Source organism: Triticum urartu, chromosome 7 (genome assembly GCF_003073215.2).
Source record: "Triticum urartu cultivar G1812 chromosome 7, Tu2.1, whole genome shotgun sequence".
Taxonomy (NCBI): domain Eukaryota; kingdom Viridiplantae; phylum Streptophyta; class Magnoliopsida; order Poales; family Poaceae; genus Triticum; species Triticum urartu.
In genome coordinates this window covers 531286023-531309826 of record NC_053028.1, presented here as the reverse complement: position 1 = coordinate 531309826, position 23804 = coordinate 531286023, and the positions used below count along the sequence as shown (strand labels likewise).

Here is a 23804-nt window from a genome sequence, read left to right as displayed (position 1 = left end):
GTACGTGGAAAGCCAGAGTACCCCCCACGCAAACGTTCGCTAGCCCATTTCTTTTCCGTGGCACGCAGCGCACGCACCGACCGTGCAAATGAAAATCCGAATTACAAGGCCGACCCTGCAGGGACCCGACACTGCCTCCACGAAAACCCAGGGGCCTAACACCAAAACAACCGCCCGCCCATCGCCCCCCATTCTCCGAATAATCCCGTCCGTCCAGCCATCCCCATCCCGCCATCGTGACCCTCCATCCCACAACCCTAGAAAGCCCCGGAGCTCCCCCTCCCCTCCCCCCTCCCCTGCGCCGCCATAAATCCGCGCCCCCGTCCCCTTTCTAAACCCCTCTCCTCCCCACCCTCGCTCGGCCGCTGAGGTTTCCGCCGCGATCTCGTCTCGATCCGCACTCTCTGTAAGATCCCGAGCCTCCTCCTCCCCGCCTCTCGATCTCTCCTCCATCGTCGCCTGCCCGTGGTAATTCTGGTCGAGCTCACGGTTTCGTCTTGTGTTTTGTTCCCCGTTTGTGCAGATCTGAGATTTGGAATCGGGCGAGGCCTGCAGCTCCTGCCGACATGGCGCTCGTGAGTCTCTCATCTCCATCTCCCCTCATAGATTTCGTTGTTTGATTGTGCATGGTTGCGTAGTTCGGGGTTGCCCGCGAGTAGATGTTGATGCGGTTGGAGTTCTGTCGAGCCGCTCCGATTTGGAGAGCGCGCGATTTGCGGCTGGCTTGTTCTGATGATTGATGCGGCTCGGTAGGTCTCTGCATGCGTAACGTCTCTGCTGGATGTAGTTCGCGGGTCCCGGATGTGGGATTTTTAGGGTTCTGATCCAATTATTGATTTGGTTGCTGACGCTGGACCGATGGCCCATTTACTCGTTTTGATATTTGGTCATGGTGTTGTAGATTTGTGTATGATCATGCGCAAGTTTGTTAGATCTCCAGGATGTGTCAGTTATTCCTAAATTTGTGAACTCAAGCTTTTAAGTCGCTGTAACTTTTATGCGACACAGTTGGAATGGACTCAGGGTCGTTTTTATTGTTACCCGAGATTAGTGCATCTGTTCTTCCTTCACTTAGCTTAGCTTGCTGGTGTACATACGATTAATGTGCTTCTGCTTGCATGTTCTAGTGACCTTATATCCCATGTTTGTCCATTGTTCTGAACATGCCTTGTGCTCTATCCTTGTAATAGGTTTTGCATTCGGGCAGTGGCAACAAGAATGCCTTCAAGGCACTTATTGCTGCAGAGTACTGTGGGGTCAAGGTTGAGCTGACCAAGAATTTTGAGATGGGTGTCTCAAACAAAACCCCTGAATTCATCAAGATGAACCCCCTTGGCAAGGTACACGAATCAGACTCACATATTAGTTCAATAAATATGCAGTGAGTCAGCGAGCAAGGAACTAATAATTACTTTTGCAGGTTCCTGTTCTTGAGACTCCTGATGGTGCTGTTTTTGAGAGCAATGCTATTGCACGCTATGGTATATATTGTTACATCTTTTTAATCAAGTCTTGCTGATTCCACACTGCCTAAATTGATGACTGTTTTCTTTTCTTCCTTCAGTTGCCCGCTCAAAGGGTGACAGCCTGCTTTGGGGTGGTTCTCTTATTGAATATGTGAGTGATATAACAAGTACTCCTATAGTCATAGCTCAGCAATCTTTAGTGCTTATTTGATGATATTTCTTGTAGGCGCGTGTTGAGCAATGGATGGACTTTGGTGCCACAGAGGTTGATCCCAATATCGCAAGGTGGCTGTACCCAAGGCTTGGTTATATGCCTTACAATGCCCAGGTAAGTGTACACATCAGATATCCGAATTATCTATATTCAAGCGTTAGAAAGATGCAAGATTCTAACATTCACCATTACAGTCTGAGGAATTCGGCATTGCTGGATTAAAGAGGGCGCTTGAAGCATTGAACACACACCTGGCATCAAACACATTCCTTGTTGGGCATTCTGTCACTCTGGCTGATATTGTCATTACATGCAACCTCTACCATGGTTTTGCTCGGATCTTGACCAAGACTTTCACATCTGAGTTCCCTCATGTTGAGAGGTACTTCTGGACCATGGTTAACCAGCCTAACTTCAAGAAGGTCATTGGCGATTTCAAGCAGGCAGAGGTTGTACCTCCTGTTCAGAAGAAGGCTGCTCCTGCTAAACCAAAGGAGGCCAAGAAAGAGGCTCCCAAGGCGGCCCCAAAGCCAGCAGAGGTTGAGGCACCAGAGGAAGAGGCACCAAAGCCAAAGCCCAAAAATCCCCTTGATCTACTGCCACCAAGCAAGATGGTACTTGATGACTGGAAGAGGCTATACTCAAACACTAAGAGCAACTTCCATGATGTTGCTATTAAAGGTATTATTCTGTCTAATGAATTCTTGTATTCTACTTAATATATATGCTAGTGATCCCTTGCAAGTTCTATATGTGATGATCATTAATTGTTTAGAAGTCTGGTCACTGTGTGTTAATTGTGACTGTACAACCTAGTAGTGGGAGCATCCACTGATACCCTAGTCTAAAAATTCTGCCTGTCAACACTAACTGGTCTAAATGTTAAAATGGATCTTATTGTCCATTCTTTCGTGTGTCTACTTGATATTTAACTACTTCTGAGTCATGCAGCTTGCCTTGCCTTGATCACTGCTCTGCTTTGTGCATTAGGACATAATTTTTTGTCTCAGTTATGTGTTTATAGTTGTGGCATTCTGTTCTTGTTATTAATTGATAGTAGAATGACTCTTCAGATCTTTGTAGGGGATATGCATGATTCTCATTCTTGTTCATTTGCGATGCTACTTTGTGCATCAGGGCAGCAGTTTATCTCAATTATGTGTTTGGTAGTTGTGGCATTCTGTCCTTGTTCATTTGTAACTGTGATCTTAACATGAACCAAAACTCATGTATGATGTCTATGCTTCAGGTTTCTGGGAGATGTATGACCCAGAGGGCTACTCTCTGTGGTTCTGTGACTACAAGTACCAGGAAGAGAACACCGTGTCGTATGTGACCCTGAACAAGGTCGGCGGGTTCCTGCAGCGGATGGATCTGTGCCGCAAGTATGCTTTCGGCAAGATGCTCGTGATTGGTTCTGAGGCGCCCTTCAAGGTCAAGGGGCTGTGGCTCTTCCGTGGGCAGGACATCCCTGAGTTTGTCATGAACGAGGTCTACGACATGGAGCTCTACGAGTGGACCAAGGTTGACCTCTCCGACGAGGCCCAGAAGAAGCGTGTCGAAGCCATGATCGAGGACCTTGAGCCGTTTGAGGGGCAGGCCTTGCTGGACGCCAAGTGCTTCAAGTAAGCGGATCAGTGCTTGGGATCGTGATGGCGGTGACAAAAGAACCTATCTAGGACTCAAATTCAGTGTCGAAACAGTTGTCTTTTTTGGAAGAGTTTGCTTGTTACTTAATGGCTATTTGACCTGGTGAACTTGTTAATTTTTGTGCTATGCTAAGAGTTTTTGGGTACCTGGTCTTGCAGTCTGTTGTTCTATTAGGTTTATGCATTTGTGTCCCCATATGGAGCATCTACTTAAGTGAAGCGTGATATTGCTGTTGGTAGCCGCTAACTGTTTCTGAGCAAAGCAAGGCATGTATGGCCTTCATAGTGATACACTCGGGCCTTCCACAATGTAGCCGGTGCCAAATACATCAAAAGGCAGCCACCTCATCACCGGTGCCCAAAATTGCTTTTCAGGCATTGATCGGCTTCGGCAGGAAAAAGATTCTGAGACCCATATGATAAACAAGTACACCACGCTGCTGTGTATTGAGCAAAGAAAGAGAAGATATTTGCTGTGTATTGAGCAAAGAAAGAGAAGATATTTGCTGTTCAAAGTTGAGAGTTAATAATATTTTATTGGCTGAAGGAATTGGGCATCGGTGCTCCTACTTGCTCCGATGCCATAAAATTTTTATTGAGGCACCGGCCTCATAACGTGAGGGCATCGGCTATCGGAGCCAGAAGTTAATTTGGCACCTTTTTTAACCTATATAGTGAAAGGCCTCATAGTGGTTTATGCCATGAAATCTCTCGTCAGCCGTGATTTCATGAGATTTCACAAGTCAAAAGTTTGGACAAAGAATTCATAACCGCCGACTTCATAGGTAAAATCCTTAGTGTCCACACCAAGAAACTACCACATCAAGAACTTCTGTTGTTTGGATGTGAGGTTCTGTCTTCATTTTTCTCCTCGTCACTCGTTCTACATAACCTAATAAATATAACAGTGGTCCGTAAACAAATACTCCATCCGTAAGTGTATCGTGTTGTATCATCCGTTTGGATATTTTTTTAACGGTTTGATTACATTTACTTATTAGGCTAGCTTCTCTATTTTTTTATGTCAATTAGTCAGGTGTAATCTCGTCCAAAATTTGAAATTTTTCATTCCACGTGTGTTCTTCAATTTTTGTGCCAAAAACTATACACCCTATATTTAGAAATGAAGGGAGTACTAAATAGCAATTGATATCTTTATCTTTGATAACTCAATAAAGTTGATCAAGCACTGGCACATACCTATTTTGCTTGTTTAAGCAATGACAATCTATGCTTTATAAACACAATCTTATTTTATCTATTTGTTTTGCATCAAGATTTATTTCCTATGATCAGGCCCGTACATCCACAGATGCTAGTGGAGCTGCTGCACAGGGCCCCCAAAAATCTGGGGCCCCCAATTTTTGTGCAAGTACTATATATATATATTACTAAATCCTAAGATTAATAAAGAGGAAAGACTGGATCGTTAAACTGCCAAAAGAATAAAGTGCAGCCCCAGCCCAACGCACGTCAATTAATCCACCAAGCCCCAACGGAACAACAGGCCCATAGCCCAACTCATCTCTCTCACGGAGAATTCCAGAAGACTGAAGACAGATCGAATTCCCCTGTTCTTTTCTCTCTCTCTCTACAACTCTATTCCTCGAGACCAGGACTCGCCGGCAGCTGGCGAATTAACTCGCTCGCAATTAACTCGCAGACTCCTCATCTCCTTCCTTGGATGGCTTCGCAATTAGGGCGTTTTCCACTGCTTCTTCCACTGATCCATCAATCCATCCATCGTCCCCTTAGAAAAACAAGAGGTTGGAACAGGCCTGGGTTGGAATCTCGTTGCTTGGTGGCCGCAGTCCCTGGAGGTGAGCAATCAGAGCACCAAGCGCCCCCGCCTGATGATCTGCATCCGTGAACAGTCAGCAACCAATGGTTGTTTCGCCCCCTTTTCATCCCCTTTTTAGTTGATCCGTTGTTCTTTCTTGCATTTGTGTATCCTTGGTTTTTCTTATTTTTCTAAGATGTCTTCTAGTTCTAAACGCCCTGGTAGGAGGTATGAATCTGGGTATGAAAAACGTACAAAGAAGAAAAAAGCTAAAAAACTTAATTCATTCTCTGAAGGGGTCTATTGATAAATTTGTTGTGAAAGAACTACAAGTAAAAGATGGACTTGTAGCTCAAAATTCTAAGATTTTTCTCTTGTATTATGTAGTTCCTTGAGAAATCTGTACTGCCGTAGTGACTAATAAAAATAATGTTTAAATTGCCTACTTGACCTTTTTATACATGGGGCCTAAATTGTGATTTCGCTCCGGGGCCTCAATTTCCGGGGCACGGCCCTGCCTATGATCCTCTTGTTGTGTTAAAAAATATTTGTGCCTGTGACGCCAATGATGTTTTTGCAAAAAGGACCCATTATTTTTGGAAAGTGTGGAACAACCCATTTAATTATAACAGTGTGGTAAACATCATTTTTAGACAATGTATTTGTCTGTATTGTTATTTGCTCCCTCCACCCGACCAAAACGATAGGCAAAATTTACTGCACAACAGTTATGTATAAAAAAAATCCATTATACTTGCACTGATGACTACATCTGCCAAAAAAGGGGTGAGAGAGGATGTTATAAATAGCGCATGCATTGCTGCATCGTTAATTAATTAAAGGCACTCACAATGCATTGGCTCTTAATACGTCATCCTAGATGATGGAATTTGTTTAGAGACTACCACTCTAATGCATCCTCTTTTAGTTGTTGCATCTAAGTGTTATGCATTTAATTGGCTTATGGACCATGTTTGCATCTTAATATTGTGGCCTATTTATGGAGAGAAGGGATTGAGAGAAATATAAGAAAATAAGCCACACGGGATCATTGTATTAATTACACCGCATAGGAAAACAAGCTAAGAGTTGTATCTTCGCTAACATACAACTCTCATCTCTTAACTTCGCCACATCAGCATCTTGTCCATGCGTGCAACTGCTTGTCACGCTCGGTCAATCAACATGAATAGCACCAACAGATTCTAGCGTAATCGTAGCTGATGTAGCTAGCGTGATAAAATGGCATATGGTTGTCTAACTACAAGGGTGGAACCTTTTCTTTTTAACTAGTCTTAAAGTGAATGTTGCAGCCTTGAGTTCTTTTTATTAAATCCACAATATTGAAAATTAGGATGGAATTAATAACCTGGAAATATACTTCTTTTCTCAAATAGTTCTTTAAGTTTTCTCTCTCTATCTTTGGCTTATTCAAGGTCACATCGCCTTCAAACCCGACTTGTTCCCTCTCGAAACCATGATTATTTCTTGGAAATGGTCCAGTTTCTAGGAGTGCACGCCACAACTTTTGTGGAAACCTTCTCAAATTTTTACCGCAACCTTTAGGCGTCAATTATCATTTTTTTTCCATACGATCCAAATTGGACCGGATTCACTACCAAAAGATAACGAAGCAACAGAAAAATGGTCCTGGTGAGGGAGTCCTGGATTAAGGGGTCCTCGGGCGTCCGACCTATGTGACATGGGCCGGACTAATGGGCTATGAAGATACAAGACAAAAGACTCTCTCCCGTGTCCGGATGGGACTCTCCTTGGCGTGGATGGCAAGCCTGGCATTCGGATATGAAGATTCCTTTCTCTGTAACCGACTTTGTACAACCCTAGTCCCCTCTGGTGTCTATATAAACCGGAAGGTTTAGTCCGTAGAGGCAATCACAATCATACATGCTAGACTTCTAGGGTATTAGCCATTACGATCTCGGGGTAGATCAACTCTTGTAATCCTCATACTCATCAATATCAATCAAGCAGGACGTAGGGTATTACCTCCATCAAGAGGGCCCGAACCTGGGTAAAACATTGTGTCCCCTGCCTCCTGTGTTGGGGAACGTAGCAGAAATTCAAAATTTTCCTACGTGTCACCAAGATCTATCTATGAAGAGACTAGCAACGAGGGGAAGGAGAGTGCATCTACATACCTTTGTAGATCGCTAAGCGGAAGCGTTCAAGTGAACGGGGTTGATGGAGTCGTACTCGTCGTGATTCAAATCACCGATGATCAAGTGCCGAACGCACGGCACCTCCGCGTTCAACACACGTACAGCCCGATGACGTCTCCCACGCCTTGATCCAGCAAGGAGAGAGGGAGAGGTTGATGGAGATCCAACAGCACGACGGCGTGGTGGAAGTAGCGGGATTCCAACAGGGCTTCGCTAAGCGCTGCGGGAGGAGGAAGATGTGTCCACGGGAGGGAGAGGGAGGCGCCAGGCCTTAGATTGGTTTGCTCCTCCTTTTCCCCACTATATATAGGGCCAAGGGAGAGGGGGAGGCGCAGCCCTTGCCCCTTCCTCCAAGGAAGGGTGCGGCCAAGGGTGGGGAGGAGTCCATCCTCCCCAAGGCACCTCGGAGGTGCCTTCCCCTTTAGGACTCTCCCCTTTTTCTCTCTTGGCGCATGGGCCTCTTGGGGCTGGTGCCCTTGGCCCATATAGGCCAAGGCACACCCCCTACAGCCCATGTGGCCCCCCGGTGCAGGTGGCCCCACCCGGTGGACCCCCGGGACCCTTCTGGTGGTCCCGGTACAATACCGATGACCCCGAAACTTGTCCCGATGGCCGAAAACAGGACTTCCTATATATAAATCTTTACCTCCGGACCATTCCGGAACTCCTCGTGACGTCCGGGATCTCATCCGGGACTCCGAACAACATTCGGGTTACCGCATACTAATATCTCTATAACCCTAGCGTCACCGAACCTTAAGTGTGTAGACCCTACGGGTTCGGGAGACATGCAGACATGACCGAGACGTTCTCCGGTCAATAACCAACAGCGGGATCTGGATACCCATGATGGCTCCCACATGTTCCACGATGATCTCATCGGATGAACCACGATGTCAAGGACTTAATCAATCCCGTATACAATTCCCTTTGTCTATCGGTATGTTACTTGCCCGAGATTCGATCGTCGGTATCCAATACCTTGTTCAATCTCGTTACCGGCAAGTCTCTTTACTCGTTCCGTAACACATCATCCCGTGATCAACTCCTTGGTCACATTGCGCATATGATGATGTCCTACCGAGTGGGCCCAGAGATACCTCTCCGTTTACACGGAGTGACAAATCCCAGTCTCGATTCGTGCCAACCCAACAGACACTTTCAGAGATACCTGTAATGCACCTTTATAGTCACCCAGTTACGTTGTGACGTTTGATACACCCAAAGCACTTCCTACGGTATCCGGGAGTTGCACAATCTCATGGTCTAAGGAAATGATACTTGACATTAGAAAAGCTATAGCATATGAACTACACGATCTAGTGCTATGCTTAGGATTGGGTCTTGTCCATCACATCATTCTCCTAATGATGTGATCCCGTTATCAACGACATCCAATGTCCATGGTTAGGAAACCGTAACCATCTATTGATCAACGAGCTAGTCAACTAGAGGCTTACTAGGGACATGGTGTTGTCTATGTATCCACACATGTATCTGAGTTTCCTATCAATACAATTATAGCATGGATAATAAACGATTATCATGAACAAGGAAATATATAATAATAACCAATTTATTATTGCCTCTAGGGCATATTTCCAACAGTCTCCCACTTGCGCTAGAGTCAATAATCTAGTTCACATCGCCATGTGATTAACATTCACAGGTCACATCGCCATGTGACCAACATCCAAAGAGTTTACTAGAGTCAGTAATCTAGTTCACATCACTATGTGATTAGCACTCAATGAGTTCTGGTTTTGATCATGTTGCTTGTGAGAGAGGCTTTAGTCAACGGGTCTGAACCTTTCAGATCCGTGTGTGCTTTACAAATCTCTATGTCATCTCCTAGATGTAGCTACCACGTTCTATTTGGAGCTTATTCCAAATAACTGTTCTACTATACGAATCCAGTTTACTACTCAGAATAATCTGGATTAGTGTCAAAGTTTGCATCGGCGTAACCCTTTATGACGAACTCTTTTACCACCTCCATAATCGATAAAATTCCTTAGTCCACTAGTTACTAAGGATAACTTTGACCGCTGTCCTGTGATCCATTCTTGGATCACTCTGGTACCCCTTGACTGACTCATGGCAAGGCACACTTCAGGTGCGGTACACAGCATAGCATACTGTAGAGCCTATGTCTTAAGCATAGGGGACGACCTTCGTCCTTTCTCTCTATTCTGCCGTGGTCGAGCTTTAAGTCTTAACTTCATACCTTACAACTCAGGCAAGAACTCCTTCTTTGACTGATCCATCTTGAACACTTCAAGATCATGTTAAGGTATGTGCTCATTTGAAAGTACCATTAAGCGTTTTGATCTATCCTTATAGATCTTGATGCTCAATGCTCAAGTAGCTTAATCCAGGTTTTCCATTGAAAAACACTTTTCAAATAACCCTATATGCTTTCCAGAAATTCTACATCATTTCTGATCAACAATATGTCAACAACATATACTCATCAGAAATTCTATAGTGCTCCCACTCACTTCTTTGGAAATACCAGTTTCTCATAAACTTTGTATACACCCAAAATCTTTGATCATCTCATCAAAGCATACATTCCAACTCCGAGATGCTTACTCCAGTCCTCAGAAGGATTGCTGGAGCTTTGCATACTTATTAGCATCTTTCAGGATTGACAAAACCTTCCGGTTGTATCACATACAACCTTTCCTCAAGAAAATCGTCGAGGAAACAATGTTTTTTTTGACATCCTATCTGCAAGATTTCATAAATAATGCAGTAATCGCTAATATAATTCCAACAGACTCTTAGCATCGCTACGAGTGAGAAAGTCTCACCGTAGTCAACTCCTTGAACTTGTCGGAAAACATCTTAACGACAAGTCAAGCTTTCTTAACGGTGATACTTACCATCATTGTCCGTCTTCCTTTTAAAATCCATATGTACCTAACAGCCTTACGACCATCAAGTAGTTCTTCCAAAGTCTACACTTTGTTTTCATATATGGATCCTCTCTCGGATTTTATGGCCTCGAGCCATTTATCGGAATCTAGGCCCACCATCGCTTCTCCATAGCTCGTAGGTTCATTGTTGTCTAGCAACATGACTTCCAAGACAGGGTTACGTACCACTTTGAAGTAGTATGCATCCTTGTCCTCCCACGAGGTTTGGTAGTGACTTGATCTGAAGTCTCATGATCAATATCATAAGCTTCCACTTCAATTGGTGTAGGTGCCACAGGAACAACTCTTTGTGCCCTGCTATACACTAGTTGAAGTAACGGTTCAATAACCTCATCAAGTCTCCACCATCCTCCCACTCAATTCTTTCGAGAGAAACTTTTCCTCGAGAAAGGACCCGATTCTAGAAACAATCCCTTATTGCTTTCGGATCTGAGACAGGAGGTATGCCCAACTGTTTTGGGTGTCCTATGAAGATGCATTTATCCGCTTTGGGTTCGAGCTTATCAGCCTGAATTTTTTTCACATAAGCGTCGCAGCCCCAAACTTTTAAGAAATGACAGCTTAGGTTTCTCTAAACCATAGTTCATACGGTGTCATCTCATCGGAATTACGTGGTGCCCTATTTAAAGTGAATGTGGTTGTCTTTAATGCTTTAACCCATAAACTATTGTGGTAATTCGATAAGAGACATCATGGTATGCATCATATCCAATAGGGTGCAGTTATGATGTTCGGACACACCATCACACTATGGTGTTCCAGGCTGTATTAGTTGTGAAACAATTTCCACAATGTCTTAATTCTGTGCCAAACTCGTAATTCAGATATTCATCTCTATGATCATATCATAGATCTTTTATCCTCTTGTCACGACGATCTTTCAACTTCACACTGAAATTACTTGAACCTTTCAATAATTCAGACTCGTGATTCATCAAGTAAATGTACTCAACATCTAATCAAATCATCTGTGAAGAAAGAACATAACGATATCCACTACATGCCTCAGCACTCATTGGACTGCACACATCAAAAATGTATTACTTCCAACAAGTTGCTTTCTTGTTCCATTTTACTGAAACCGAGGCTTTCAGTCATCTTGCCCATGTGGTATGATTTGCATGCCTCAAGTGATTCAAAATCAAGTGAGTCCAAACGGTCCATTTGCATGGAGTTTCTTCATGCATATACACCAATAGGCATGGTTCGCATGTCTCAAACTTTTCAAAAACGAGTGAGCCCAAAGATCCATCAACATGGAGCTTCTTCATGCGTTTTATACCGATATGACTTACGTGGCAGTGCCACAAGTAGGTGGTACTATCATTACTATCTTTTGGCATGAACATGTGTATCACTACGATCGAGATTTCAATGAACCATTCATTTTAGGTGTAAGACCATTGAAGGTATCATTCAAATAAACAGAGTAACCATTATTCTCCTTAAATGAATAACCGTATTGCGATAGACATAATCCAATCATGTCTATGCTCAACACAAACACCAATCTCGATGGTAGAAGGAGCGTACGATATTTGATTATATCAACATTGGAAACACTTCCAACACATATCATCAGCTCACCTTTAGCTAGTCTCCGTTTATTCCGTAGCCTTTTGTTTCGAGTTACTAACACTTAGCAACGAACCGGTATCTAATACCCTGGTGCTACTAGGAGTACTAGTAAAGTACACATCAACACAATGTATATCCAATATACTTCTATCGACCTTGCCAGCCTTCTCATCTACCAAGTATCTAGGGTAATTCTGCTCCAGTGGCTCTTCCCCTTATTACAGAAGCACTTAGTCTCGGGTTTGGGTTCAACCTTTGGGTTTCTTCACTAGAGTAGCAGCTGAATTGCCATTTCATGAAGTATCCCTTCTTGCCCTTGCCCTTCTTGAAACTAGTGGTTTCATCAACTATCAACAATTGATGCTCCTGTTTGATTTCTACTTTCGTGGTGTCAAACATCGCGAATATCTCAAGGATCATCATATATGTCCCTGATATATTATAGTTCATCATGAAGCTCTAGCAGCTTGGTGGTAATGACTTCGGAGAAACATCACTGTCTCATCTGGAAGATGAACTCCCAGTCGATTCAAATGATTGTTGTACTCAGACAATCTGAGCACAAGTTCAACAATTGAGCTTTTCTCCCTTAGTTTGCAGGTTAAGAAAATCGTCGGAGGTCTTATACCTCTTGACGTGGGCACGAGCTTGAAATCCCAATTTCAGCCCTCAAAACATCTCATATGTTTCGCGACGTTTCAAAACATCTTCGGTGCCTCAACTCTAAACCGTTTAACTGAACTATCACGTAGTTATCAAAGCGTGTATGTCAGATGTTCACAACATCCACAGACAACGTTCGAGGTTCAGCACACTGAGCGGTGCATTAAGGACATAAGCCTTCTATGAAGCAATGAGGACAATCCTCAGTTTACGGACCTAGTCCGCATAATTGCTACTATCAACTTTCAACTAATTTTTCTCTAGGAACATATCTAAACAGTAGAACTATAACGCGAGCTACGACATAATTTGCAAAATCCTTTTGACTATGTTCAGAATAATTAAGTTCATCTTATGAACTCCCACTTAGATTAGACATCCCTCTAGTCATCTAAGTATTACACGATCCGAGTCGACTAGCCCATGTCCGATTAACACGTGAGACGGACTAGTCAACGTCGGTGAACATCTTCATGTTGATCGTATCTTCTATACGACTCATGCTCGACCTTTCGGTCTCTGTGTTCCAAGGCCATGTCTTCACATGCTAGGCTCGTCAAGTTAACCCTAAGTGTTTTTGCATGTGTAAATCTTGCTTACACCCGTTGTATGTGAACGAAAGGATCTATCACATCCGATTAACACGTGATGCTTCGAAGCGACGAACTGTAGCAACGGTGCACAGTTAGGGGAGAACACTTCTTGAAATTTTAATGAGGGATCATCTTATTTACTACGTCGTACTAAGTAAATAAGATGTATAAACATGATAAACATCACATGCAATCAAATAGTGACATGATATGGCCAATATCATGTAGCTCCTTTGATCTCCATCTTGGGGCTCCATGATCATCTATTACAAGAACATGATCAATCTCATACATTACATATATCATTCATCACATCCTTTTGGCCATATCACATCACATAGCATACCCTGCAAAAACAAGTTAGACGTCCTCTAATTGTTGTTTGCATGTTTTACGTGGCTGCTATGGGTTTCTAGCAAGAACGTTTCTTACCTACGCAAAACCACAACGTGATATGCCAATTGCTATTTACCCTTCATAAGGACCCTTTTCATCGAATCCGATCCGACTAAAGTAGGAGAGACAGACACCCGCTAGCCACCTTATGCAACTAGTGCATGTTTGTCGGTGGAACCGGTCTCACGTAAGAGTACGTGTAAGGTTGGTCCGGGCCGCTTCATCCCACGATGCCGCCGAATCAAGATAAGACTAGTAATGGCAAGTAAATTGAACAAAATCAACGCCCACAACTACTTTGTGTTCTACTCGTGCATAGAATCTACGCAATAGACCTAGCTCATGATGCCACTGTTGGGGAACGTAGCAGAAATTCAAAATTTTCCTACGTGTCACCAAGATCTATCTATGAAGAGACTAGCAACGAGGGGAAGGAGAGTGCATCTACATACCTTTGTAGATCGCTAAGCGGAAGCGTTCAAGTGAACGGGGTTGATGGAGTCGTACTCGTCGTGATTCAAATCACCGATGATCAAGTGCCGAACGCACGGCACCTCCACGTTCAACACACGTACAGCCCGATGACGTCTCCCACGCCTTGATCCAGCAAGGAGAGAGGGAGAGGTTGATGGAGATCCAACAGCACGACGGCGTGGTGGAAGTAGCGGGATTCCAACAGGGCTTCGCTAAGCGCTGCGGGAGGAGGAAGATGTGTCACGGGAGGGAGAGGGAGGCGCCAGGCCTTAGATTGGTTTGCTCCTCCTTTTCCCCCACTATATATAGGGCCAAGGGAGAGGGGGAGGCGCAGCCCTTGCCCCTTCCTCCAAGGAAGGGTGCGGCCAAGGGTGGGGAGGAGTCCATCCTCCCCAAGGCACCTCGGAGGTGCCTTCCCCCTTTAGGACTCTCCCCTTTTCTCTTCTCTTGGCGCATGGGCCTCTAGGGGCTGGTGCCCTTGGCCCATATAGGCCAAGGCACACCCCCTACAGCCCATGTGGCCCCCCGGGGCAGGTGGCCCCACCCGGTGGACCCCCGGGACCCTTCCGGTGGTCCCGGTACAATACCGATGACCCCGAAACTTGTCCCGATGGCCGAAATAGCACTTCCTATATATAATTCTTTACCTCCAGACCATTCCGGAACTCCTCGTGACGTCCGGGATCTCATCCGGGACTCCGAACAACATTCGGGTTACCGCATACTAATATCTCTATAACCCTAGCGTCACCGAACCTTAAGTGTGTAGACCCTACGGGTTCGGGAGACATGCAGACATGACCGAGACGTTCTCCGGTCAATAACCAACAGCGGGATCTAGATACCCATGATGGCTCCCACATGTTCCACGATGATCTCATCGGATGAACCACGATGTCAAGGACTTAATCAATCCCGTATTCAATTCCCTTTGTCTATCGGTATGTTACTTGCCCGAGATTCGATCGTCGGTATCCAATACCTTGTTCAATCTCGTTACCGGCAAGTCTCTTTACTCGTTCCGTAACACATCATCCCGTGATCAACTCCTTGGTCACATTGCGCATATGATGATGTCCTACCGAGTGGGCCCAGAGATAGCTCTCCGTTTACACGGAGTGACAAATCCCAGTCTCGATTCGTGCCAACCCAACAGACACTTTCAGAGATACCTGTAATGCACCTTTATAGTCACCTAGTTACGTTGTGACGTTTGATTCACCCAAAGCACTCCTACGGTATCCGGGAGTTGCACAATCTCATGGTCTAAGGAAATGATACTTGACATTAGAAAAGCTATAGCATATGAACTACACGATCTAGTGCTATGCTTAGGATTGGGTCTTGTCCATCACATCATTCTCCTAATGATGTGATCCCGTTATCAACGACATCCAATGTCCATGGTTAGGAAACCGTAACCATCTATTGATCAACGAGCTAGTCAACTAGAGGCTTACTAGGGACATGGTGTTGTCTATGTATCCACACATGTATCTGAGTTTCCTATCAATACAATTATAGCATGGATAATAAACGATTATCATGAACAAGGAAATATATAATAATAACCAATTTATTATTGCCTCTAGGGCATATTTCCAACATCCTGTTACCATCAACCTTAGACGCACAGTTCGAGACCCCTTACCCGAGATCCGCCGGTTTTGACACCGACATTGGTGCTTTCATTAAGAGTTCCACTGTGTCGCCGTCAGAAGGTTCGATGGCTCCATCCATCATCTACAACGATGCTGCCCTAGGGGAGGGTTTTCTCCCAGGCCAGATCTTCGTATTCGGCGGCTTCACACTGCGGGCCAACTCGCTTGGCCATCTAGAGCAGATCGACATCTACGCCCAGGTCACCAGATTAGTTTTGGAAACTTGGATTATGTCGCCGATATCTGAGGAGACTTGATCTTCCAAGGATTCACGACCCCAACCTCTGCTCTGGCCTTAGTGCCAGAGTGCCTCGCCAGGACCGAAGACGGGATTTCTAAACCCGCTGGACTACCTGTGGCCACTAGGCCCAGTACTGGAGAGCCGGAGGAAGCAGTGTCGCCGGCAACCATCACAAAGCCAGACTCTTCCCTGGATACTGGCTTCGAACTCTCGAAGTCAGCATCATGTGAGATCGGCCGAGGAATTCCCTTCCCGCCATACTCCATGGATTCTTTTCTCCCTCGACAAACCTCGCCTTTAAGCAAGGCTCTAGACTTGATGCGATCCCTCATGATTACAGAGGAGCAACGTCCGAACTACGCCCAACCGGGACTAGGGCTGAGAGCGGGGAATTTTACGTCCCACCCACCACCCACTTCATCGCCACAGTCGAGGACTTAGCTGACATGGTCGATTACGGCTTCGAAGACATCGACGGTATGGACGACGATGCCGGAGAAGGGCAAGCCGAAAACCCGCCGTTTACTGGACGCTGGACAGCCACCTCTTCGTATGACGTGTACATGGTGGATACACCCAAGGAGGGTGACAATGATAATGAGAAAAATCCAGTAGAGTATAAATCTCCCGAGATACAACCAAAGCGCCGACGACGCCACTCTAAATCACGCCGCAACAAAGACATCAATACCGGCACGAGAGACAACAATACTCCGGATGATGCCGAAGACCAAGAAAACCCCGTCGAGCAAAACTCTGAACAAGATGATTGGGAGGACGGGCAAGTTAGCCCTGATGAACAGGCTGCAAACAAAGACTTGGAGGACAGTAATTACCTTCCACCCTTCGAGGATGAGGTGAGCCTCGGCAACGAAGACTTTATCGTGCCTGAGGAACCTCTCGAGCAGGAGCGCTTTAAGCAACGGCTAATAGCCACTTCAAGGAGACTGAAAAAGAAACAACAGTAGCTTCAAGCTGATCAAGATCTACTCAACGACAGATGGACTAATGTCCTGTCAGCCGAGGAATACGGCCTCATGCGCCCAACCAAAAGTTACCCGAAGCGTAAATTTCTACCTCAATTCGATGACGAGGCACTTGAGCCCGTACCATCAGCGCGTAACGCGGCTGATCGACCACCACGTGGCCGGGACAAAGAGGCAACTCAAGCTGAACACCAGCTCGTCCTACCTCACCGTAAAGGCAGAGATAAAACACCTCGGGGACATACATATGACCTGCGGCAGGACCTGGATAGTAGAGCAGGACAAACCAAATCGATCTACGGATCACGGGGGCATGCCCCGACATGCGACGACGGCCATCTAGCCGGACGTGAAAAGCATAATCACGCCCGAGCCGAAAACCGCAGGCGAACTCCATCCGAACTACGTCGCGACGCGGCCCGATATAGAGGCGCTACACCCCCCCTCTGCTTCACTGATGAAGTAATGGAGCCCGAATTCCCAAAAGGGTTTAAACCCGTAAACATTGAATCATATGATGGGACAACAGACCCCGCGGTATGGATCGAAGATTTTTTTCTCCATATTCAGATGGCCCACGGTGATGATCTTCATGCCATCAAATACCTCCCACTAAAACTCAAAGGACCAGCTAGGCACTGGTTGAACAACCTGCTTGAAAACTCTATTGGCAGCTGGGAAGACCTAGAAGACGCCTTCCGCGATAACTTCCAAGGCACATACGACAGACCTCCGGATGCCGATGACTTAAGTCACATAGTTCAACACCCCGGAGAGTCAGCCAGGAAATTATGGACCAGGTTCTTAACTAAAAAGAACCAGATCGTCGACTGCCCAGATGCCGAAGCCCTAGCGGCCTTTAAGCATAGCATCTGCTACGAATGGCTCGCCCGACACCTCGACCAAGAAAAGCCAAAGTCCATGGCGGCCCTCACGACACTTATGACCCATAGCAATAATAATGCAAGTGAACCTGGCACCTTCGAAACCAAGAATAGCAACAGCAAGACCCGACGCAACAGGCATAAGCGTCGAAACAATGGTGACAATACTGATGACACGGCGGTCAATGCCGGATTCAGTGGCTCCAAGTCCGGTCAGCGGAAGAAGCCATATAAAAGGAATAATCAGGGCTCTTCCAGCTTGGATCGCATACTCGATCATTCATGTCAGATCCACGGCACCCTTGATAAACCATCCAATCATACCCACCGGAGCTGTTGGGTCTTTAAACAGGCCGGCAAGTTAAATGCCGAAGACAAGGAGAAGGGGTCGCAAAGCAAGAATGACGACTAGGAGCCCCGTCCGTCGAACACAGGGGGACAGAAGAAGTTTCCCCCAGGTCAAAACGGTGAACATGATATACGTTACCCATACCCCCAAGAGGGAGCACAAACGTGCGCTCACGGGCGTCTATGCGATAGAGCCAGTCGCCCCAAAATTCAACCCATGGTCGTCCTGTCCGATCACCTTCGATCGCAGGGACCATCCGACCAGTATCCGTCAGGGCGGTTTAGCCGCACTGGTCCTCGACCCAATCATTGATGGATTCCACCTCACACGAGTCCTCATGGACGGTGGCAGCAGCCTCAACCTGCTCTATCAGGATGCAGTGCGCAAAATCGATCCGTCAAGAATCAAGCCCACAAAAACTACCTTTAAAGGAGTAATGCCAGACATAGAGGCCCGCTGCACAGGCTCAATTACATTGGAAGTCATCTTCGGATCTCCGGACAACTTCCTAAGCGAGGACTTGATCTTCGATATCGTCCCCTTCCGCAGTGGCTATCATGCACTACTCGAACGGACTACATTTGCGTGATTCAATGCGGTGCCACACTATGCTTATCTCAAGCTCAAGATGCCCGGACCACGGGGTGTCATCACAGTCAATGGAAACACGGAGCGCGAGCACACCGCGGCCCTGGCAGCAGAAGTACAGAGCGGCCTTAACAGGCAGAACCTTAATTCAGCGGCCACACTCCCGGACACTGTCAAACGAGTCTAGACTACTCTGCAGCAGGACAGTCCAGCTCGTCAGGAGCTCGACTAGCAATTCGGCCTCCGTCTCAGTCCCGACCAAATGATGGCATACGTACCGTGTGTACATAACTACGCACTCAAAATACCATGGGCATAGACGGAGGCGTAACTTGATTGTGGTCCATCATATGACTCCCACACATACTTTTCCTTTTCCTTTTTACCATTTTTTGGTCTCTTCTCTACAGGCCCCTCTCGACGGCCTGATCATTGGTCCTTTCGAAGGACGGATATACCAAGGCGGCAAGCAGCACAGACGTGTGGGGGAATCTCTAGATGTTCTTCTTGACGACCATTCTACCTGTTTTCAGGACCCGTACACAGCCCCCCCTTGGTCTTGACATGTTAAATAGCCCTGTTGCTTATCGCACTATTAGTACAAATATGCTCTGACATATTAATCAAAATTATAACGAACATAGTTTGCGGCCCAACTCATGTGGCACTGGCTTTTTACTTCATTTTATTTCGCTATTCTTATCAATTGCACCCGTACACTTTGGTACGCCGTAATTCGCCAGGGGCTTTATTGTGCTCCATACTACCGCAACAAGTCTGAACACTTTTACAGTATAGTTCGGCCCCCGAATTTAGCATTATATGCATCAGCTCCGAATCATGTCTTTGGTCAATAGTTGGGTTGCCCGGCTCCTGTGCTTACTACCTTACGTTCCGCTCTATCGGCTAGGGTAGTAAAGAGAGAACTACTGCGATTGTGTCCTGATTTATCCGGATGAGCACCTCAGTAGAGAAAGCCGAAAAATGACTGTCATGATGCGGCGTGAGCCGGTCAGCTCTTCGGAGGTTAAAATCTCTTGCGATTTTTTCTGCATTATGCGACGGATCGGCCTTCACCCGATCAGGTGTCTATAACACCCTAGTCCGGACTAACGAATACTATGGGTTGTGCCTACATTTCTATTGTCAAACTCCTATGGCCAAGTGAGGGTGATAAAGCTACATAGTCCAATTGCCTAGTTCGTTGTGCTAAACACCTCCTCCAAGGACCAAATTCTTGGATCAAGAGTGTTTAGATTCCATCCCGAACACCCCCCGTACTACCTACGTGGGGGCTGAAGCCGACGAATAGCCAATCTCAGATTTAATAAAAATGGCCGCACAGGAGGAAAGTTTTTAAATAACAAACAAGCATTATATTACATAACGGCTTTGTTTCATCATACAAGACAAGATAACATGAATGTATTCATTCGAAGATAATATCTTTTAAACACTGGCCCTCTATAATGCGGGATCCCTTGAGGACATCACCAAAATACCGCTCCAGCGTGTGGTGTTCCTTGCCAGCGGGCAGTCCCTCGGTCGCGATCTTGACGACGTCCATCTTTGCCCACTGCACCTTGACACGGGCGAAGGCCATCCACGCACCCTTTATACAGACTGACCGCTTGATGACGTCAAGCCGGGGTCAGACATTAACCAGCCGCTTCACGAGCCCGAAGTAGCTGCTGGGTATGACTTTGGCAGGCCATAGCCGAATTATTAAATCCTCCATGGCTAGTTCGGCCACCCTATGCAGTTCGGCCAGCTGTTTTAGCTGATCGCTAAAGGGCACCGGATGTTCCGGCGCAAGGTATTGCGACCAGAACAACTTCTCCGTCGAGCTCCCCTCTTCGGCTCAGAAGAACTCTGTAGCGTCGGCAACACTGCGCGGTAAATCCGCAAACACTCCTGGAGAACTCCAAATCCAGGTTAGTAAGAGATACCTCTTCTTCACATATTTGCTCTGCATAATAAAGGCCTTACCCGCCGTGATTTTTCTGGCCGCCTGGATTTCCTGGAGGACGCCCTGGGCTTCAACCTGGGCATCGTGCGTGCTTTGGCGGGCCTTGGCAAGTTCGGACTCTTGATCCGCAATATTGCGCTCCAAGGACTCGCATTTCTGCACGGCGTCCTGGAGCTCCTATTGGACCTCACCAACCCTGGCCTCATGTTTCTCGCGAGCAGCTTGTTCCTTTGCCGCTCTCTCCTGGGCTTCGGCCATGGCCTTCTTGAGGGCCTCCACCTCGCTCGCCGCTCCTACAAAATATCATGGCACTATGGTCAACACAAATCATTCATCCTTTCTAAACCTACACAAGGTCATTGCATACCTTGATGGTCCTCCAGCTGTTTTTTCACGCGGCCGAGCTTTTCCTCGGTCCGCTCCAGACTCTGCTTCAGTCCGGGTACCTCAGCAGCATGAGAGGTCGCAGCCAGCAAAGACGCATGCTTATTCACACAGACACGTATGGTTAGTCTCCTGCGAAAATTAGTTGATCCTCTGTCCGGCTATTCTTTTCGAACATCGGACAGTGTCTCAGGGGCTATTGTCTACACTATGGCATTCCTTTTGCATAAATTGCACTTCATACCTCAAAGCCTGTTAGAAGGCTTGTGCAGGCTTCGGTCAGTCCACTCTTTGTGGACTGAATCCTCTCAACCACCGTACCCATGAGGGTACGGTGTTCCTCAATAATGGAAGCACTTCGCAGCACTTCCAGTAGAGTATCCGGTGCCTCTGGGTGGACAGAGGTTACCGGTGGAATCGATGCACCTCCTTCTTTCGAAGGAGGGCGCTTGCCGGATTCCGAAGCCATATATGTCTTCGGAATTGTGTTCGGCTGGGGGCTGATATGTCTCCAACGTATCTATAATTTTTGATTGCTCCATGCTATATTATCTACTGTTTTGGACATTATTTGTGACGCCCCCGATTCAATCGTACACTAATCATACACGCAAACGTGTACGATCAAGATCAGGGACTCATGGGAAGATATCACAACACAACTCTACAAATAAAATAAGTCATACAAGCATCATATTACAAGCCAGGGGCCTCGAGGGCTCGAATATAAGAGCTCGATCATAGACGAGTCAGCGGAAGCAACAATATCTGAGTACAGACATAAGTTAAACAAGTTTGCCTTAAGAAGGCTAGCACAAACTGAGATACAGATCGAAAGAGGCGTAGGCCTCCTGCCTGGGATCCTCCTAAACTACTCCTGATCGTCGTCAGCAAGCTGCACGTAGTAGTAGGCACCTCCCGAGTAGTAGTAGTCGTCGTCGACGGTGGCGTCTGGCTCCTGGGCTCCAACGTCTGGTCGCGACAATCGGGTATAGAAAGGGGGAAAAGAGGGAGCAAAGCAACCGTGAGTACTCATCCAAAGTACTCGCAAACAAGGAGCTAATATGTATGCATTGGTATCAAATGGAATAAGGGTATCATATGTGGACTGAACTGCAGAATGCCGGAATAAGAGGGGGATAGCTAGTCCTGTCGAAGACTACGCTTCTGGCAGCCTCCGTCTTGCAGCATGTAGAAGAGAGTAGACTGAAGTCCTCCAAGTAGCATCGCATAGCATAATCCTACCCGGGGATACTCTCCTCGTCGCCCTGTTAGAGAGCGATCACCGGTTGTATCTGGCACTTGGAAGGGTGTGTTTTATTAAGTATCTGGTTCTAGTTGTCATAAGGTCAAGGTACAACTCCAAGTCATCCTGTTACCGAAGATCACGGCTATTCGAATGGATTAACTTCCCTATAGGGGTGCACCACATAACCCAACACGCTCGATCCCATTTGGCCGGACACACTTTTCTGGGTCATGCCCGGCCTCGGAAGATCAACACGTCGCAGCCCTTCTAGGAACAACAGAGAGGTCAGCACGCCGGTCTAAATCCTATGGCGCAGGGGTCTGGGCCCATCTCCCTTTGCACACCTGCACATTGCGAACGCGGCCGGAAGCAGACCTAGCATAGCAGGTGTTCTAGTACAATCCGGCGCGCGCCGCTCAGTCGCTGACGTCACGAAGGCTTCGACTGATACCACGACGTCGAGTGCCCATAACTGTCCCCGCGTAGATGGTTAGTGCGTATAGGCCAGTAGCCAGACTCAGATCAAATACCAAGATCTCGTTAAACGTGTTATCTTGAAATAACCGCGAATGCCGACCAGGGCTAGGCCCACCTCTCTCCTAGGTGGTATCAACCTACCCTGTCGCTTCGCCACAAAGATCCACTCAGAGGGCCGTCGGGACAAACGTCCTTTCGGACCCAATCCGTGAATCACTCGCGGGTACTCCTACGAGCCGACCCGTCTTTAGTCACCACAAATATCATATATCTTGTATAGGTATATACCCGTGATCAACTCCCGAGTGATCATGGCCCGATAGTATAGCATGGCAGACGGACAAGAATGTATGGCCATTGATGATAAACTAGCATCCTATACTAAGCACTAGGATTGCAGGTAAAGGTAACAATAGTAGTAGCAAGGACAGGCTATGCATCAGGATAGGATTAACGGAAAGCAGTAACATGCTACACCACTCTAATGCAAGCAGTATAGAGAGTAGAGCAGGCGATATCTAGTGATCAAGGGGGGCTTGCCTGGTTGCTCTGGCAAGAGAGAGGGGTCGTCAACACTGTAGTCGTACTGGGTAGCAGCGGCGTTGGTCTCGATGTCTAGCGAGAGAAGAGGGGGAAGAAACAATAAATATAATGCAAAAAAATGCATGACGATGCATGACATGACAAAGCGTGATGCTAGGCATGCCCTAACGCGGTACGAGGTGGTACCGGTGAAGGGGGAAAACATCCGGGAACATATTCCTGGTGTTTCGTGTTTTTGGACAGATGAACCGGAGGGGGAAAGTTGCGTGTTCGGTATGCTACGGATGCGTGGCGGACGAACGGGTTGCGTATCCGGATTCGTCTCATCGTACTGAGCAACTTTCATGTTGAAAATATTTTAATCCGAGTTACGAATTAAAAGATATGATTTTCTAAATATTTTATTAATTTCTGGAATTTAATTAATTATTTAAATTAATTCAAAATTGGATTTATGACATCAGCATGATGTCATGCTGATGTCAGCAGTCAACAAAGTTGACTGGTCAACCTGACCAGTGGGTCCCACTGGTCATAG

At 46.4% G+C, this 23804-nt stretch overlaps 1 protein-coding gene across 1 annotated transcript; it reads left to right on the top strand.

Annotated features, from left to right (window-relative positions):
* Nucleotides 1–258: 258 nt before the first annotated feature.
* On the top strand, nucleotides 259–3475 carry LOC125518944 (elongation factor 1-gamma 2-like). Its single transcript, XM_048683828.1, has 8 exons — nucleotides 259–406; nucleotides 524–575; nucleotides 1191–1340; nucleotides 1421–1481; nucleotides 1565–1617; nucleotides 1693–1794; nucleotides 1875–2361; nucleotides 2930–3475. The coding sequence occupies exons 2-8, from the start codon at nucleotides 567–569 to the stop codon at nucleotides 3307–3309; spliced, it is 1242 nt and encodes a 413-aa protein (XP_048539785.1). The 5' UTR covers nucleotides 259–406; nucleotides 524–566; the 3' UTR covers nucleotides 3310–3475.
* Nucleotides 3476–23804: the final 20329 nt, after the last annotated feature.

What these genes read in the sequence shown, in the direction of transcription:
- LOC125518944 (XM_048683828.1), top strand. An exon ending in GTGGTTCTCTTATTGAATAT is followed by an intron (nt 1,618 to 1,692) that starts GTGAGTGATATA and finishes TATTTCTTGTAG; the next exon opens with GCGCGTGTTGAGCAATGGAT. An exon ending in ATATGCCTTACAATGCCCAG is followed by an intron (nt 1,795 to 1,874) that starts GTAAGTGTACAC and finishes TCACCATTACAG; the next exon opens with TCTGAGGAATTCGGCATTGC.